A 19,541-nucleotide genomic window follows, 5' to 3' on the forward strand; every position below is an offset into this window, starting at 1 on the left:
GTTCTACTAGTTTTCATTTCTGAAAGAGCCCATTTTGTAATTCACACTTGAGATACCAGTAGAAAGAATGCAATTCCGTGATGTTGAAGATGTGTGCTGTACTTTGCAGTCATGTGCCAGGCTCTCATAACATCTGCTTTTTTCATGTTGGAAATACTACACAACAATTTACATATAACATAAATTAGCTGTTCTGTGTTTATTTTTTGTCTCCCTAGTGATATCCCGCCCTCTGGAGAGCCAGTAAGCAAAAGCAATCGCTCAAGAGTGACCACCCGCTTCCCCAAACTGTCCCGCAGCCACCCAAGGGAGCCCCGGAGCCTGGAGCCTCAGAGTGGTGATCTCTGACCCTTCTCCTTAATTGTCACTGTGGGCAGCACGTACTTTAAATTGTTCTGTGATTCCTTCCTAGCCTATATTTATAATTTAAGCTCCTGAAGAGACTACAGCTGCATCAACTTAAATCCTGAAAAGAGACATTCATTACCAAGGGTCATATCCTGATTAACTACTTTGGAAGGCAGTAATCACTTTCTCAAAAGAATACGAGGGCTCTTCACGAGAGCTCAGCAAACTGATCGGCATTTCCTTTGTTTTGTAAAGCGGCACTGCACAAATTCTCCTTTGTTCCTCTGAAGTCCTTCTATCACAATGAATTCCTTGTTTGTATTATGTTGTCCCTTTTTCCATGTACAGTTTTCTGTTCCAGAGAGACATGGGCTTCATGTCAAGACAATTTTTTTTTTCTTAGTAGAACCTTTATGATTATCACTACTTAGTATGTCAGAAGGATGTGCTTAAAAGAACCTCACTAATTTATTACCTTTTGTAAATAGAAAGGCTGGGTTGTTTTGGGTTTTTTTTAATTGTAAACCTCTGACACACAAAGATTTTTAAAAAACTTGACAATGTAGATGATGAGAAAAACATTGCAGGTGAAAAAATAGCTTTTGTACATTTCTAGTTGTATATTCTCAATAGCATTCATTTGTGGGAAGTAAGTCTTTAAAATCAGAGAATGTAATAATTTTTTAGTGAAATTTCAGTCTTGCTATAAGGCAGGTGCAATATTACTCATTTCTACAAACCACCAGAAGGATACACAAAATTAGAATGGTGCAAAACAGTGCTTTTAAGTCTTGGATTATATTTTGTTATTAATTTGTTGTTTATGTTACAGAACAGTCCATCATTAACAGGGCAGGGTGGAATTCTTAATCTGACTTTGTAAAACCCTTCACATGGTGATACTTAAAAATTGCCTGTAATGAAAGTGCCTGTTACCCATCACCTCTTATTGAAAAGTAATTGGTAATGCTACTACTGTAAGAGTAACTAAAGAAGTGACAAGAATTGTTACAAGTGATGGAAGTCCTGACATGGATTAACTGGAATCCAGTTCAGTATCCATTAGCTGCACTGCCGTAGGCAGTTAATTATGTTTTAGCTATCTTCTTCTCTTCATTAAGTTTAAGCAGTATATGTTCAAATTTTCTATCAATTGCATTCTGGTTTTCCTTTATGTAAGAACATCTTTCCTCTCAGAAGTTTTTTGGGATGTTACTTAAATTGATGTATCTTGTCGTTTTATTATCCATTCATTATATTAAATTTTCACATCTTATATTATTCTCCAGGAAAAAAAACCAAGCTGATGATTAATAACAGACTTCATACCTCAGTGCTTTACTAAAGTTTCAGCAAACTGGAACTTGTGTTCTGCAAACCTGTGAGCAGTGTGTGTTGTTCAGGGAGGTCAGTGGTCCAGTCATTTCCAGTGGCATCTCTCAAGTGAGAAGGGCTTTGTTACCCACAGTGAGTGGCATCAGTGGACCAGAGTGCCTGAGTGTGAGCCCCACGTGCTGGATTCCCACCACTGAAATATGCAGCTTTTAGATTGCAGTCAACAGCAAAATGTGGCAGAGAGGAGTGGGATTCACTCTCCAGGTCAGAAATTTCAGTAGGTGAAATCATGTCACAGAAATGAAACCATATTTCTCAGTCAGTAAGAGATCTCAGTTACCACACAGATAAACAGAAAAGCCCAAAGGCCAGCCTGGGAGCTCGCTGCTGTGTGTTCATGAACAGATGAATTACTGTTGGTGTTTTGTGTTAGTTACAGTGGGACACTTACTAAGAAGAAAGGAAAGTGAGTAGATTGACAGTTAAGTAGCTTCTCCAAACTCTTCAGTCTGATGCACTGCTGATGGTTTAGTATGTCTTTTTTGGAAAGAAAAGTAGCTATAGTAATGGTCCCACTTTGAAACAATTTTAACTTATTTTTCAGAAAGTGGAGACTTGGTTAATAAAAATATGGCACATGTACTAACACTGAATCGCAAGTAAATTTGAAAGAAAACACTGTGTGGAAACCTTGGTGATGTATCTGTTACATGAAGCTGTATTCATTTTCAAGAAATAATTCAAAGATTCAAGTACTTCTTATTCAGCAAGTTGCAAATGTAAGAAATTTCATTTACTGCAGACTGAATTTCTTTTTAGTTGTTTAAAAGGAATTTTTTGTATTTGCATTTAGCTCTTAAAATTATTTCATTCCTGATTATCTTGCTTCTTGTAATTTTTTATGTATGTATGTAAATCACATAAAAATACTAAACTTGTTTACCGTATACAAATTGCTCTTTGTTAACTTTAGCTGAATTGTGTATCAGCTCCTAAGATTACAGTCTGCAAACAATGTTCACTTGGTGATACAAGATACCATAATGGGTGCATTACTAATCCATTTAAAAGCTCAGCTGTCATTTCTCTAAAATCCCAGGAAATAATCAAATGAAAGCCTTTCTTCACAAGGTGGCATTCCCACTTTATACCCCTGGTTTTTTTGAAGACTACTGAGGTACTTGCATGAGTGCAAGTAGGTGCCTACTGACAGGAATGCCCAAATTTCTACCACCTCAAGACATTCTGAAAGGCCCTTGCAATCCTATGTATCTGTTAGAAATCCCACTTCTTGTGTTCATTCACCAGAACCAGCAAAGCCTCTTGAAGAAGGTTGGCCCATTGGTATTAAGAATCCTAAGTAGTTATATTATTCTTCTGAAATACCTGTAAGTGTAACCATGATTCTGTCAGTGGAATGATTTTATCAGTTTATCCTGTTCACCCAATTCCATGCAGTTGCAATTTTTGTACATCTCTAAACTTCCTTTGGCTGACTCACATCTTTTAAACCCCCGTCCATGCTCAGTGGGTGGCTCACAAGGAGGTACTGGGTTCATTACTAATGAATTATTAATTAATTCATTACTGACCGTTCCTGCTGGCACCAGTGACCAGTGCTGTATTTGCAGGACAGGGGACTCGTGGCAGGCTGGGTGCTGGAGCTGTTCCTGGGAGCCCTGGGTTGTGGGCTGGTAGAGCCAGCCTAGAGCAGTTTGTGGTCTTGTTTGCATTTCATTCCTGCTTTGTCTTTAGATCCAGGGCTTCTCCTCTGGATCCTTTAGTGACTGTTCAAAATAAACTGTAAAGAAGTGGCACAACTTTTACTGTAATGCTGTTGTCCAGTCACATCCACCATGAACACTTCCCTAAGACACCCAGAGCAGGCAGAACTCTTCCAGCTTTTGCAGATGTGACCATCAGTGTTCCTAGATCGACTGTGGTTTTTCAGAATCTCATTTATTTCGAGATTCTCTCATTCATTATAGAGAGTGCAGTGTGTTGACTTGGCTTTTGCAAATTAAAGTTCTCAATAATAATAATAATAAATCTCCAAGATTTATATGAGGCAAGATATTGACAAACTTATAAAGGCTTAAATTGATATGTCCATTAAGTCACATATTCTTAGGAAGATCATTTTAAAGCCAGTCTTTTTAATGGAATATATTGTTGATGTATTGTTGATGTTGAGTTGTAATCAAATTATACTACCTTAAAGAATCTACTGCAAGTCATAAACCACTGTGATTGAATTAATATGAGTATTTAGAGAAAGAACAGAATGGTACTAAAGATTACTGGCTCAAAATTGTGACCTATTGCTAAGGTGGTTTTTTTTTTTTTTTTTTGACAGTCATGTTTTATTGTACAAAGTAATGTCTACATGGTAGCTGTCAAATTAATTAATAAGAACCTACTAACAAATGCAGTTGACTGACTCAGAGTAGCAAGCTAGTAATAAATGAGACTTGGGGAACCCCCAGTGAACTAATGATGCTTCTGCCAGGACATATTAATGTTTAAGAACCTGGTATTTTGTTACCAGCATTAGTAATTGGTGCTTTTTGGTATTGATGTCATTCTTTTTCCTTCAAAGAATGCAAGGATCTCAGTTCTGCTAGAAGTTTCATGCCATTTCAAAGGTTCAACTCCCCCACCCCAAAATGTTTCTCATCTAATGGCTTGGAATTCTGAGAACAGATAATATATACCTGTGGATAAAAATACAGTTACCTATTTGAAATTGCTATGAGACACCTGTGGAACAGCTGTTTAAAAGAAAAAACCACCACTTTTTGACCTAATCCTGCTGCTATACACCCTTGCAAATCTGGGCTCTTCCAGCTGGAACTCTAGGATATATGAAAAGAAACCTGTTCCACACAAAACCACATTTTATTCCTTGGAAACAACAGTAATGCTTCAGTATTGGATCTTGAGTCAAAAAAAGTGATTAAACAATTCAAGAAAGTAAAGGATTTCTCTCCTTCACTTTCTTTAGGTCGGAGTATTTCAGTCAGCACCCTGTATCACATGGACTATTAACTTGATTATTATTTTGTACGTTTGGTAGTTTCATAGCATTCTGTATTCAAAGAAACACTTTACTATAGGAAAATATCTATATGAAATATAAAATATGTTTAAAAATATCAATTAACCTGCTTCGTGTTTCACATATTGAATGGAAGATAAACCACTTGTTCTACAGTGGTGTGACACTGTACATTTCATTTATTTCTCACTCTGCACTAACTGTGCTTTTATGATCCAGTTATAGAGAACTTAGATTATTTATAAATTCCTTCTACCAAAATAATGAGAGCATACTTCTAATCAATATTAATGGCTTAATTTTTCGTTCATAATGGCATGACTTTATTCTAGACAACAGCATTGAAATGTTTAGAAAGGAATGGCTTTTCCAGATTTACAAATTGCTGCAGATGACCAGACTTAAAAAAGAATATTGATTTTATTGCATCAAAACAGAATTTATTGCACTTCCCTCTAGGGGAATCAGTTCCTTTAACAAGATTTCAGAAATTATCTCCATGCCATGACTGTAGTTAAACTGCGATAAGTGGCTTTTTGAGTATTAATCATTTAAGACACTAAAAATTATAAAAATGTAAGTGTGGTTAAAAATGCAGTTCTGAAAGGCTGTGCTTTCCTTCTTAGTTAACACTGAGATAAAGAACTAAGTGTCTTGGATGTGGGACCACACCTGTTGACAACTGAAGAAGCCGAATTTCCCTTTTGACTTAGGGGAGGGATTTTTTTTGTTGTTGTTACTATTAAACTGTAGAAAAGACATTATTAATTAAGCATATATATGTACAGTATTCAAATAAGTATTAATAAACTGTAATATTATTTTAACTTGCTATGCTAATGTTTACATTATAGAATTTTTAAGCAAATGTATGTATATAAAATTTTCTAAATACTTTCTTCTTGTTTTGGTTTTTTTTGGTTGGTCGGTTGGTTGGTTGGTTTTTTTTTAATATCCTGTGGTAATTTTATTGTAACCTGGTTAAATATGCTACTTTACCAAGAAGAAAATAAAAAATGACATCTTTTCTTTGAAGTAGAGTGTTTATACATCCTGTTTGTCCTATTCAGGTGTTTTGTAATTGCTTCTTTGATTTATGTTCATTTTTTCAATGTGTTTCTAGAGTGATGTATGTACATAACAGACTTTAATTTGTTAAAATCTTACTTCTTCATATGAGAAGTAGTATTTATTGAAAGCCATCCTGAACATTTCAGTTTATAATCACATTAGATAAGCAGGAAGGCAAACAATGCCAGGCAATGCCACTACATTTGTGGTGTTTGGCATTTTTACATTCAGAGTCCACATATGATTGTTTTATTTCCTTTTATTGAGATATGATACAGTTGGCAATTCATATCCAGTTCATAACTGAATGCTTCCATATCATGTGGAAAAGGAAGTTTTAAAAAGGAAGCATCACATGCATTTAATCAATTTCCACCAGACAAAGCTGTAGTTTAACAAAAATAATTTAGTTAGTAGATTCCTCATACTCACAGAATAATCTGCTGGTTAATTCAGTTAAAATTCTTCAAGCCACTACCTTTACAGAGCGATCTAATTAGTTGAACTGTTCATGTTAAAAACAGACACTTATTGTAAAATTTACAGTGATGTTTATCTGCATCTTTTAAAACCCATGGCAGGTTAGGGTTCATTACAGGAGTTAGATAAGAGAACTTTACTTTTAATTAGTCTTGGCAGTCCTTAGGATTTTGTTTTTGCTTGTCATATCTCAGTTATTTAAGATCATAAAGCAAAATTATGCTTATAAACTTTAAATTAATAGTTTCAAGCAATGTGGTTTTTTTCCTTTTCTGTCTGCTTGAGGTACTAGACCACAAATAGCCCCAGGCTGTTGATTGGGACTGTATGGACTCGAGATCTCCCTGCACCAGGGGCAGAGTTTCAGCCTTGCAGAACAAGTGTCTGTTCTGAGTGGGTGTTTCTTGGCCACTTGAGCTTTATTTCCTGCCTAGCAGGGAAAGGTCTGAGCCTTTGAACTGCATGGGAAGGGTAAAATCTGATCATTCGGGGAAAGACAACCAGATTCCCAACCCTGGGCTGGAGAAGGCTGGAAAGAACAGGGTTGATGCTGTAACCCTTTATGTCCTGTACCCCACTGCCTTGTCCAGATGCTGGGATGCTGCTGCTTAATTGCTACTTTTAAAATCCTGGGAAGAACAAGATAATTTAAAGGGACTACTGATTTTTCTGTGCATCCAGGCAAAGATTCAGGTTGCACTTGGGAAATTGTAACAGCTTGGCATTTCTACATGGGCCTACAGAGTTTTTTCTTTTCAGCAAAGGACCTGCAGAGGATTTACTGATTTTTTTTTTTTTTTTTTAATTTCCCTAGAAACTTTAAGGAAATAAGGAAAAAGCTTTGTACAAATGATCTGTCAGAAGAAAGAGCATGTTTAGAGTAAGATTTTTGCTACTGCAGTTTTTCTGAATGACCTTTTAAGTATTGTGAGTGAACTTACTGTATTCCCAAAATTAAAATAGATAGCTGACATTTTGATATATTGCAAGTCGTGCTTGATTTTGTTCTAGAAAATCATCATGCAGATTGTGTGTGTGTGTCATGCCTATTTTCTGAATTATTCTTGCCATTTTTTGACCTGCACTGGGACAGCAGGCTTTTATGATGTGCAATTTCTAAGAATCATGATGATAACTTGCTTTTTATTTCCAATTCAACAATATCCATCCTATTTCCTACATTTTTTAATTTCCCAGTATTTTAAAGATGCTCAGCAAGTGCATATACCTTATTCCATACACTGCATTTGTCATTGCTAAATGTCTTTATTTTTAATGTCACCTTCTAGCCTTACTCATATGCAGCTCATAATTGTTTCAGTCACGTGAGCCCCTCATTAACAGATGTCCTGCCTTCAGAGCTTTGTGCTGAGCAAACTGTTGTGCTCTGGGTGAACCTCTGCACTTGTACTTTGTTCCAAATACCAAGCTTGTGGGGCCTTGGGCTTGGTCATTCTGTGGGAAGCTTTCCATGCTCTTTGTATGCTTGGAGATTCACTCTTTATTTCACACTCACCTGCTTGTGTTGAGCTTTTGCTATTTTTGGGGTCTCTTCTGAATCACTAAGATCTGCCCTTCCCCAGTTTTCTAGAGTTCGTGGCTGACAAATTCACCTTTGCATAGTGCTTCAGCTCTGACTTTAACTACTCCATTTTCCTGTTAAGACTATGTAGGAACCCAGAGTGCCGAGAATATTTCTCTGTTTTGAAGGGTTTTTACCCCCCTGAACAACAGTGTTTTGACTTTCGTCCATGGAAAAAGATTGCCAACTATCAGACAAGAACTAGAAAATACAATGGTGTGAATTAGGTGATAGACTACTATGTAAGATTGTCACAGGGTGAAAAATTCAGAGGTTTTGGGCTTCTCTTTGTAGTGAATAGATAAGAGCAAAAAATATCAAAATGGAGGATTGTTGTTGTCCTCCAAACCTTCTTCTTCTTCTTCTTCTACTACTCCATATTCTGCAGTAAAAGTAATTTGGGATGACTGGACAAAAAATTCCGCAGTTCCTGGCTGTGTTACTGAATAATTGGTAGGAAAGTGAAAATAATATACATTTTTAGTAACCATTGGTTAAATTATCTTTAAAAGGCTGTGTAAATCTTGATAATTAGGCCTTCTCCTGCATTCTCTGCTCTGTGCTGTGTCTGGGTCATGCTAGTGACTCTGTTTCTCTGATAAGACTTAATAAACAACTATCTAGCAGCAGTGAAAGCTGAAAGTCTCCATTTGTCTCTCGAAGTAACTCCTGGCAAGGACTTTAAAAACTCTCTCCCATCAGGAGAGATTTGATTTACAGCACGGATCTGTGTCAAGACTGTTTTCATGATTAATTTTATTCCTGGTGCTGCATATTGTTCAGAAACAGCTGAGGTACATCGAAGGTTTGTTTTAGTCAGTGTGAGTTCTACACTATCAACTTTTTGTGGTCTTGATCCCTGTATGGGCCGTTCACTTAAGAGTTGGACTCCATGATCCTTGTGGGTTCCTTCCAGCTCAGAATATTCTGTGATTCTGTAGATTCTGCATGACAAAAGCCTTAATTATTCCAACTAACATCTTCCAGAGCTGTCAAAAAACAAGGCCTTTCTTTGGGAATTATTGCTATTATAAAATAGATTTCATATTGCTATTACATAGCTTCAGTCTGTGAAAAATATTTACAGGTTAAGTGAATATAGCAAGAAAAGATTTTATCAGGTTAAAACTAATTTTAAATGCCTAATTTTTGTCAGTATTTTGCTTTTTCTTTATTTTATTCCTTATTTTTTCAAGTGCTACTTCATCCATGAAGGAAGACGCTTTAACATGTGCCAATTACACTGACAGTTTCTACATTTCAGTTTCTAGTTGGAAATTAAATTATGTTTATTAACATTCCCAATTTTATATAGAATCATTGGATTATTTAGGTTGGAAAACACCTCTAAGATCATCAGATCCAACTGTTCCCCCAGCACTGCCAAGTCCCTCATTACACCATGTCCTCAAGTGCCATATGCACACAACTTTTAAACCCCTCCAGGGATAGTGATTCTGCCCCTTCCCTGGGCAGCCTGTGCCAGGACTTGACAACCTTTTTGGTTAAGCAATTATTCCTAATATCCAATCTAAATCTTCCTTGGGACAACTTGAGGCCATTTCCCCTCGTTCTGTCACTTGGGAGACTGACACCCCCCCCGGCTGCCCCCTCCTGTCAGGGAGTTGTGCAGAGCCACAAGGTCCCTCCTGAGCCTCCTTTTCTCCAGGCTGAACCCCTTTCCCAGCTCCCTCAGCTGCTCCTGGTGCTCCAGCCCCTTCCCCAGCTCTGTTCCTTTCTCTGGACATGATCCAGCACCTCCATGTCCAGTTCTTGTCATGAAGAGGGGCTCAGAACTGAACACAGGACTTGAGGTGTGGCCTCAGTGCCCAGGACAGGGGGATAGTCACTGCCCTTGTCCTGCTGGCCATGCTGTTCCTAAGAAAATTATCAGCAGTAGCAATCCCCAGGTGCTTTCCAAAGACGGAAGATAGATTTATAAAAAGTAGAAAATCAAATACAATTTAATATAGTTAAGTATCATTCTAGCTACAAATCAAAGCAGGTAACACCTCAGACATCTGTCATTAGAAATATATCTTATCTCCACTGACGTACACAAGGAAGTGTATTTCTTAACTGTAAGACTAAATAAAAAAATAATGTCTTTTATATTTAAGCTGCTGAGCAGTTTGAAGGATCTGCTTTTCAGATCTGAGTTTTAGATACACACTAGGACTTTGTAGCATACAATTTGGCTACTTGCTCAGCTTTATCTTGAAGCAGCTCAAATTCTCAGTGGGCTTTTATTTAATACAGTGATGGAACACACAGTTCTTTGTGCACCCAAAGTGATACGTATGACTTCAAGCAGTTAAAAAGATGAGAGGCATTTTTGCAGTGGTGCTTTAATTTCAAACAATGCGTTAGATATAATTGTCATTTTTGGAAACCATCTGGTTGATATTTTTTAAAGGTGAAAAAAAAAAAGAATTGGCAGATAAGATATATCAGTAACTCTGAGCAGTTGTACTGTATTGGAAAATACAGGGTAATTGGATACCAGGAAAAAGGAAAATAAAAGAAAGCACATGTTCTGACCCATCAAGAAGCAACAGAAAAAGTGATTGAGGAATTCAGTGTAGGAATACATTAAAAAAAGTGTTTAAAATTGTACTACATCAAACTGCCACCATATGTTCCATAATGAGATAAAACAAAGTGGGTAATGGATCTGTTACCGAGTCTGTCAAGCCATAGGACCCTTTGGATATGTCAGTAATTAACAAATAACATCTGCTGTCAACTGCTGTACTTAATCAGCACGGGAAGGGTTCTCCTCGCTGCATGACAGAGGGTACAGTATGATAGTCTGCTTTTCCTTAGGGATTGAAAATGTCTTTGACCACACTGCTGTATGCAGAACTCCTGCTGAGATGTAATTAATGGGAAATCTGGATGTGCAGAAACAGCAGAACACAGCTAGATTGGCACTATCAGTGTGGATGGAGAGCTTTGACTACCTTTGATAATTTTTCTGTCAGATAATTCCTGACGGCTGTAATGCCCTACTGTGTTTACAGATTGCACCTTCAGAGTGGCTGAGCAGCCTTTTCAGATATGCAGAGAGACTGATGATAACCCACTACCTCGTTTAAAGATGCAGAACAGGGATGTTCTTGTTTTGCTGATAACAGGGACACGAAAATGTGTTAAGGCAGACCTCATTAATTGACTCCTTGGTTACAGAGAAACTGTCAAATGCAATGCACCAAGGCACCTTGAGAACCACCATCAATATATGGGAAATTAAAACAATTAAGATTTAAAGATCCCGAATGTCTCAAAGAAGTGAGTTTCAAAACTTCTCTGAGTTGCAGTAGTAGTGGAAGTCTGCAGGAGTTGATCTATTTATCCTACCCATTTCTGAATCCATCCTGTTGTGAGAATTCACAAGGTTCCTCCAGACCAGAGGAATATTGGATGCATTGAAGTAGCTCTGTGCCCTTTAAGTACAGCTGGTACAGAGAAATGGGGATTTGCAAAGCAAAGAGCTGACCTTTCATTCATATCCACATGTTCAAGAATGGATTTAAATACAAATCTTAGAAATCTTATGTCAGAACAACAATTTGAAATAATGAGATTTTCCTTTAATCTTCATCAGGGTTCATTACACAAATAATATAGGATTCATTACATAGATAATGAATATCTAATTAGCTAAAATAATACTCAGAAATATCTAATAGGAGGTGCTTAAGTTGATAAATAATTTTTGTAGATTTAAGTAAATTTGTTTAATCACAATTGGTTGCTGATGCAGCTGTCACTGTGTTGATGTGAGTTTTAAGCATCCCCTCTGCTCTGATCAGACTGGTCTGGGTTGCACAGAATAATTCAGTTTCCGTGATTATCCCTTTGCTCTCCCATGAATTGTGATAAAAAAATAACTGTTTTAACTAAGACAACATAGTATCAAGACAATCATGAAGCTGGACAGCGTGCACAGTCCCATTCTGAGGAGCAGTGTTCCTTTGTCCCTGACTGCTCTGCTTTGCCAACACAGGGAGTTATCTCCCTTCTCTGTCCCATTCAGGTGCGTTAGGAAACATGGAGTCAAACGCCTGTCTTAATTCTTAACCCACCACTGAGAGTAAGTTAAGGCTGAGAATCCTTACTCCAGTTTGTCTTTGCACATTGACTGTTCTGATACCATTTAAAGATCAGAGACCCCTTACGAGTTGCACTTTGGTTGATCAAAAAGAAGGCATTTAAAATATGAAAAATATGCCTGACCTGACAATGTAATTCTATTTAAGAAACAGAAAGTGTGCTGTATAATATATGCAGACACCTCTGTCATGAAGCCTCATGGGGTTTCACACCCAATTATCTGTGACCACCTCTGGTTACCATAGCAATTCTCTCTTAATTAGAAATTCACCCTCAGCTCATGGCCTATCTGTGCTAAAGCATGAAATTCTGCTACACACTTGGGTATTTTATTTATTTGTTTATATATTGACTGTAATTTACTGTGTCAAATGACTCTATATGCAGTAGTACTCTGGATTTTTGACTCGAACATTGATTACAATTGTAATTCTTCAGTGTGTTCTTGACCCACTTTCAGTCTGTGTATAAGGGGCAGGCCACACCAGGAGAGAGGGCAGTGATGCTGAAGGTGTTAATATATGAAATAATATGGTCAGTAAGGTGGAAGCAGCTCTCTGTCTGCTGCTCAAGAGGAAGGACACTGTGAAACTTTCCGCCCGCATTCAGGCTCAAGTTAGTTTTACAACATTTTCAAAAGGAAGGCGTCTCAGCCCATATAGAAGTATTTGATAATGTGTGAAGCTGGCTAGATTTGTGATCATAAGGTGGACAAAAACCACCACAGGGTGTTTTGGTGACAGATGTAAGAGATTTATTCCTGCTCTTAGAAAAGTAAGATGAGGGGAATGAGAATAACTTACATGCAATGTAAGAGGGCAATTCTAAAAGTTGGGCATCGTATCAATGCTTGGGGCACAAGCTCAAAAGCAAAGGGTATGATCCTAAACACTCCCTCCTGTAATCCTGAGGAGAGCAGAGACTCATAATTCTTGGAGTCCAGACCAAAACCATAGTATCAAAAATCTCTGTGGTTTCTAATGTAAGTATAGAGCCTCAAAGTACAAACAACTCTTTCTGAAATAAACAAATCCCCAAACAAAATGCTACAGCACAGATCAGTTCCTTCAAGGGAACAGGACAAGAATAGAACATGATTCAGAAATGTACTCAGATAGTACATTTGTAGGACCAATATAAGAACTTCTGAAGCAGAATAGAACAGAAAAGTAAAGGAGAAACCAGAAGGGACTCATGCATTGCAAGGTCCAGAGAGATTGGTTTCGAATGTTTGTTGCAACATCCAAGGACTACAGGCTTTTAGTCTTTAATCTGGAGTTCTTGGGCTGCAAGAGGTTTAGGACTGTACTTTGAAAATTTGACATAAAATATGAGAGAACTGAGAGAAAGAACATGAAACATTCAGCTTAAAACAGAAGGTTACCCCATCTGCTATCTTTCACAAAGATCTCTATTGCAGGCCCTGAGACATGAGAGAGGCTTTAGCATTTATGTAAACTCATCAGCCAGGTTGGAGGGCAATGCCATGTGGAGAAATTGCCACTTACTGTGTTCTATGAAGCTCATATAAATTCTAATATATCTTACTAATATGTATCATGCTGAGGAGCACAAGCAAAAGTAGTCTTACCTTCTGCCATATATTGCACCATGTCTCCAGATTCTCATGTAATACAGTTTTTTGGTTACTGCTCACAAATGCCAATGTTACATATGAGCAGGACCAGACAAAACACAGCAGAAGAAATCCAAACCAATTTCAGCTTCGTGGTCATGATGTGGATGTTAGGAGATGTCAGCCAGGTGACAGCTGAGCTCTGTCAACTTTTATTTTTTTATTTAGTGCTTCTCCCAGCTTAGTCAAATACTAGATTCTGAACTGATATGCAGTTGTTATTTTTTTCCTGAACATGCCTGGCATAGACAGAAATGGTGTTTTTAATTTAATCTGTCTGAAAACGTTCTTTAAATGAGTAATAAATAGTTCTTAAGAAGCACAAGTAAGTTGGGCAATTGGCATGTATCTTTAATTACAATTTTAGCCTTAATAATTATTCTTGAGTCAGCTGTACAGCATTATTACCATAATCAAACCTGCCCATTTTAAAATCCAATGTCATAGTGCAATTGATTAAGGTAAAATGAATCCAGCAGTAAAGGTAAAATTGATTAAGGTAAAAAAAATCCAGCAGTAAAAGCTTCAGTGACTGCTCAGGAGAGCAGTCAGCATGCATACATATACGTTTGCCAACATTCTCAATATAAACTAAATGACTCGTTATATGGTATCTTTGTTGTGCCTGGATTCTGATTTTCTATGAGTCATGCCTTAATTTACTGAAATAGAATAAGATGAGTAAGAGAGTCAAATCATAGGGAAAAAAGTCTGCAAGCTTCGTAAGGTCCAACACAGTTACAGAGGAGGATTATTCAACTTTTCTGTGCTCTTTATTCACTCTGAATTCAATATCAGAACCCTCCTGCCACTGGATATCTTCTGCAGGCAGGAGTTTTATAAAAACCTCATGAAGAACCAAGGTCAACCTTTATTACAGCATAGACCATAACAGTTTTCTTTCTGATTAACATTTTCTATTGAATTTGGATTCATCCGTAACTGCAAAATTGCATCCCATGTAACACTGTAAAGGCACATAGCACGTCTATGTAATGAAGGGGATAAAAGCAGTTTTCTATTACCACCACATTAAGTTGGGATTGGATTTTGCATTATGAGTTATCATCTTATTTTACATATTGCTAAAGAGAATGTAATGTTCCATTTAGATGTAACTGAGCTGGAATGTGAGAGAATTTCAAGCATTTGTATAAGGAAAAGAGGAGGGAGCACATCTGACATGTTTAGATTTTTAGGTTGCCTTCAATGTATAGCATCCTACAATTATCATACAGATGTTTTTCACTCAGAGGTAAAAACTGTGCAGTACATTTGACTATAGCTGCCATCAGGAATAGTTTGAAAAATCCTTAATTGCAGCATTAAGAAAATGAAATAGCAACAATGTCCTGCAGAGAAGTGTCAAACCTGATAATTCTCTGGCTGTGCAAGGGGCGACCACATACTGATACAGTTCTAAAAGTATAAAGCCATACTAGAGTGATATATTCTTAAGGCTGAAGCTTTTCCTCGAGACTCATTCTTTTTAAATTATTTAGAGTAAAAGGATACTAAAGAATTTATCTACTCAATATCAGAACTAATGGATAAATGGCAATGCTGAAGTTGTAGTTTTATAGCATTTAGTTCAAGATAAGCTACAGTGAAAAGTAATATTTTTAAAATAACAGTTAACAATTTACCTTTGCTCTGATTTGTAAAATCTTTGTCTATTTGTGTTTCAACTATTCATTGTTATACAACTGTTCCCCATGGCCCATGGAAATCAGGTTCAGTCTGAGGTTAAATGGTACCTTGTCAAAGCAGGGATGTGACCCAGGATGAACGAATCGTATGACTCCATTTGTTTTCCCGCTTTGTAAATTTTTTGCCTCTGCATACATGGATACGTAGGAAGAGGAGAGCAGATGTGAGGGAAAGGTCAGGGATGCTGTGAAGTCTTTGAGGCTTTACTTTTACTTCTGAGATTTAGATGCCTCCTTAGTGCAGATACATGAAAACATTCCTCAGTGAACATTGGTGATGTTTATTTTTAGCAAAGTATACGCCAGGAAAGAAGGGAAAGTACAGACCAGGTAGCACGCACATATCAAATGCAAATGCATCCAAATCCAGTGTTGACCCACTGTCAGTGTAATATTCAACTAACAAGAAGATTCCCTCACATATAGACATATTTTCTATATCCATATCAAAGAACTGAATATCTGAAGCTGCTAAACTGAAACAATTTGTGTTTCTGTGTGGGTATGCAGTTTTAGTAAATCCAAATTACAAAGTTTTGCCAGCACACTGGAGAACAGAGAATTGCTTCTTTGTGGCTGCACATCTTTTGTTAGATTTTAGTGTAGAAAATGGTTACAAGTTTGACATTATAACAAAGAATAATCCTATGAACAGTTCAAGTTATTATGTTCTATTAGCTATAAACAAGGGATAAACTGTGATAATTTTCCCATTAGAGGTGGTTAGTTGAGGCTGTAATGGAGTACACAGTATTTTAGAATCAATGCCACCATAGATAACTGTACCTTCTATTGAGAGACATTGAGAAGGATTCCCAGAACTTGGTTTCTCCACATATGCCACATTCCGATGACAAACACCCAGGAAACTCTATCCACGGGCTGAGCTTACAGCTCTTCCCCACAGGTAAAGGAAACCAGCCAGAGTTGCTTTGTCTAACCTGTAGGTTAGAGCTTTACAAGGACATCCAATTAAAGGAAGAAAGTAAAAAAAGCCATGCAATTGGTTACCTTTATTCTGATGTTCAAAATGTTTCCCAGAGTCAAAGTTTATTTTCCTGTTTCCATGTGTGTGTTTTAGACTTGTTTTTCTATGTCTGGCAAACACAGGTGCCAACTGATCATTTTGGAACTGGATCTTGTCTAATGCTTTTCTCGCTCTGGTGTCAGGTTTGTACTTACTGTACTCACATTTTCTTCTGTTTCAGCCTGGCGTTACACAGCTTGGAAAGCAATTTGTCTGGGCTGCTGGCTGGCTGAGCAGTGCATGTGGTGCGTGCTTGATGGCTGGCAAGTTGGCAAGTCATCTCAAGGATACCTGTTCTGCAAGGAAACAGAAAAAGTTGTTGTTAGTGTATCCTTTGAAAGGAAGGCTGGTACCAGCCAGATGTTTGCATGGTGCTGTCTCTTTGTGGTAGTGCAAGAACTCAAAATGGGGCTCACTCCTGTACAGTGAGTAAGAGAGACACTGCCATGGACTACAGCTGCACATAGGCAGTTGGGCAGACACTGTTTAGGAAGGAAGAGGAAAAGGATATTAGGTGGGTAAGGCATGGAACAGATGACATAGAGCTCAAAGTTCATAAAATAAGGTAATTCCAAACCCATCCCTTCAAGAGTATGTTAATTATCTTATAAGCCAATTTTCCTTCTTACTCTCAAGGAAACAGCACATTTTTATGGATGGAGAGGAGTCTAGTTGTGACCTAATGTAAGCTGAAATACACATGAGAGTAAGCTTGAACAATCCAGAAACATTTAAATGGAGATGGTTAAGTGGGGAAGAGCCACATTTGTTGCTCAGGTGATGTTCCCTTGTTTGCAGATCAGAGATCTCATTACAGTCAATTAGTAAAAGGATGGAAATGAGAACAAACAACTTTCACTATTCTTTTTTGTAACAAAGTTGTGCCTGAGAAAAAAGAAATTGACTTCCACGGGTGAAACCTGTGCAAACATATTTCTCCTTCATTAGGCCACTGGTAGAAAGGAATTCCAAGGTATTTCCAAGGAGTTTTTAAGAATCAGCTCATGTTCTGAGGCAAAGCACACCTCACTTTGAGTGGTTACATACACCCTGTACTGCATGGCAGCAGACATGAATGGCATGAAAAAATGTAATTCAGGGAGAAAAGGTGTTTATTCAGCAGTCATACAATTCCAGCGTGGAAGCCACTGGCATAAACAAATGAAAGCAATTTATGTATGTACATAAAGAACATAGTCTGAAATTCCCATTTGTTAAGTGGTATAATATACTACAGAGGCTTTTTTGTGTGAAAGAAAGGCATCAGGAGCAATTCTGAAACATATAAAGCTGACTGATTGTCTATAATGTTCCCCCAAAAAGAGCCATGTGAGAAAACAAGGCATCAGTAAAGGGTATTGTAAAATATATTAAAGCAGCATTCTAACAGAAAACCTGTTGTGTGTTTAGTCCAGTATTTACAAAAGAACTTATGCTCCAGAATTACATTCAAGCAGTAAAACTTTGGGACTTCATTGTTTCCCACTATTCTTAAAGAAGTAATCTTTCTAATTTAAGATACATTAAACCCCTTCAAAATAAAGTTATTCAAGCAGTGATTATTCAGATAGTGAGTTATACTCGAAAGCATTTGTAAGCAGTTGCTCACTGTGTGAAGCAAACACTTTCATTCAGCATGAGAAATGGATGCTTTCCCTCAAGAACTACGTAAAGATAAAATCAGGAAGTGCCACCTACCTTTCATCTATTTTTTGTATTCCCCAGGTCACCTTATTAACATAAATAAAACAGGACTAGTTCTTGGTGGAGATTTATAAAAGTAAGCCTCATTATTTATTTCTTAAGGTATTGGTGAACAGCACAGATAATGTTTCTGCTTGAGACCCTTGCATTTTCGTATTAAACAAAATGGCCTATTTAATTTTGAGACAAGTTTTCAGCAAGTAAAATAAATGCATTCACCATTGTGTAAATTCTGTAAGACTCAAACTTCTCACAGAAATAAAAGTCCATATTGTAAAATACAAAATAGATATGTAATAGAAATAGCATAGCTTAAAGTGTTTAGTTTTTAATGTATTGTGAAACACAAATCAGATATATATTGTCCAAGATGTAAGATTTTGTAACTATATTAAGAACTCTAGCTTCATGCCAATAAAGCCTAAATAATAATAAATAATTAATTTTTAGTAAAGCAACATAATCTGTGTATTAATGTTTTACTATAGTAAATGCTTGGAGAGACAAAGGAATGAACTTTTGGTAGGCAAAGATATGGAGACATTACACTTGCTGGCCAGATCTTAGGTCCCCTTGGAGTTCTGATTTTGTAGCCCATTAAGCACATTCTTGGTTTTCACTTTTCCTAAAGAGCAAGGCACATAAACTCAGCCTGAACTTTGAGGTAACACTTTTGTGGTTTCTTCTTCTTTAATTGAGTCATTTCAGTATGGGCTTATCTGGCTGGTGAAGTAATGGATCTGTTTTCAGGCAGGAAGTGAGTAGCTCATGAGTCAGGTTTACCCAGACCCATGTTAGTGCAGTGCTGCCCCTCCTTCCCTCACCCCAAACTGATTTCACATTGTGTGGAGTGAAAGTTGGCCACAGCTGAAAATTAATCACCTACCAGAGACTAAGCCAAGACAAGATGCCAGATTTGATGGCTTTTGTACTGTCAAAAAAAATCCTGCAAGGGTCTGGAAGCAGCAGGAGTAGCCAAAGTAGAGGAGCCACATCCCTGCCATTTATACTTGAGTTACAACTTGAGTGACAAACTCAGAAAATGCCATGGTTGGGTGACTGAAAAGTGAGCACTAGGAATGCACAGAACAAGAGGAGCATGTTATAATTATGGCTGGTCTGCATAAAAACTGAGAAAAACTACACTGTAGAAGTCAATCAGTCTGTTGTGTAAACCAGAAATCGCCTTGAGCAAGAAAACCTGGAGTAACTTCCACATTAGGAAGCTTAAGCTATAATTTAGCAAAGTTAAAATTCATGTAATCCTATCATCCTTTATAAAACACTGGAATTAATATTGTTTGAGAAAATAAAAAGTTAATCAATATCACACCTACGAAAATTAATACTGTTCACACAAATAAGATCAGCCAAAGGCAGCATGTACATCTTAATCAGGGAACACAAAAGCAAGAGCTCAGGGGGAACCTGGAGTGGTTGTCAAGGAAACAGCTACAAAAACCCCAGTATATGAA

At 37.3% G+C, this 19,541-nt stretch overlaps 1 protein-coding gene across 3 annotated transcripts in view; it reads left to right on the forward strand.

Moving 5' to 3' along the window:
• The window catches only part of SNX29 (sorting nexin 29), a 114,564-nt gene extending 96,115 nt beyond the window's left edge, over window positions 1-18,449 (forward strand). The window contains exon 21 of one of the 3 annotated variants that reach the window (XM_010392237.4): window positions 16,544-18,449. In XM_010392237.4, coding sequence (XP_010390539.3) covers window positions 16,544-16,595 — 52 coding nt within the window. In that variant the 3' untranslated portion in view covers window positions 16,596-18,449. Of the gene's footprint in view, window positions 1-218; window positions 5,777-16,543 lie in introns of those variants that run through there. The other 2 variants (XM_010392234.4, XM_010392238.4) reach the window with 2 other exon arrangements.
• The last annotated feature ends 1,092 nt before the right edge of the window (window positions 18,450-19,541 follow it).

The sequence above is a fragment of the Corvus cornix genome, chromosome 14, assembly GCF_000738735.6.
Source record: "Corvus cornix cornix isolate S_Up_H32 chromosome 14, ASM73873v5, whole genome shotgun sequence".
NCBI lineage: Eukaryota > Metazoa > Chordata > Aves > Passeriformes > Corvidae > Corvus > Corvus cornix.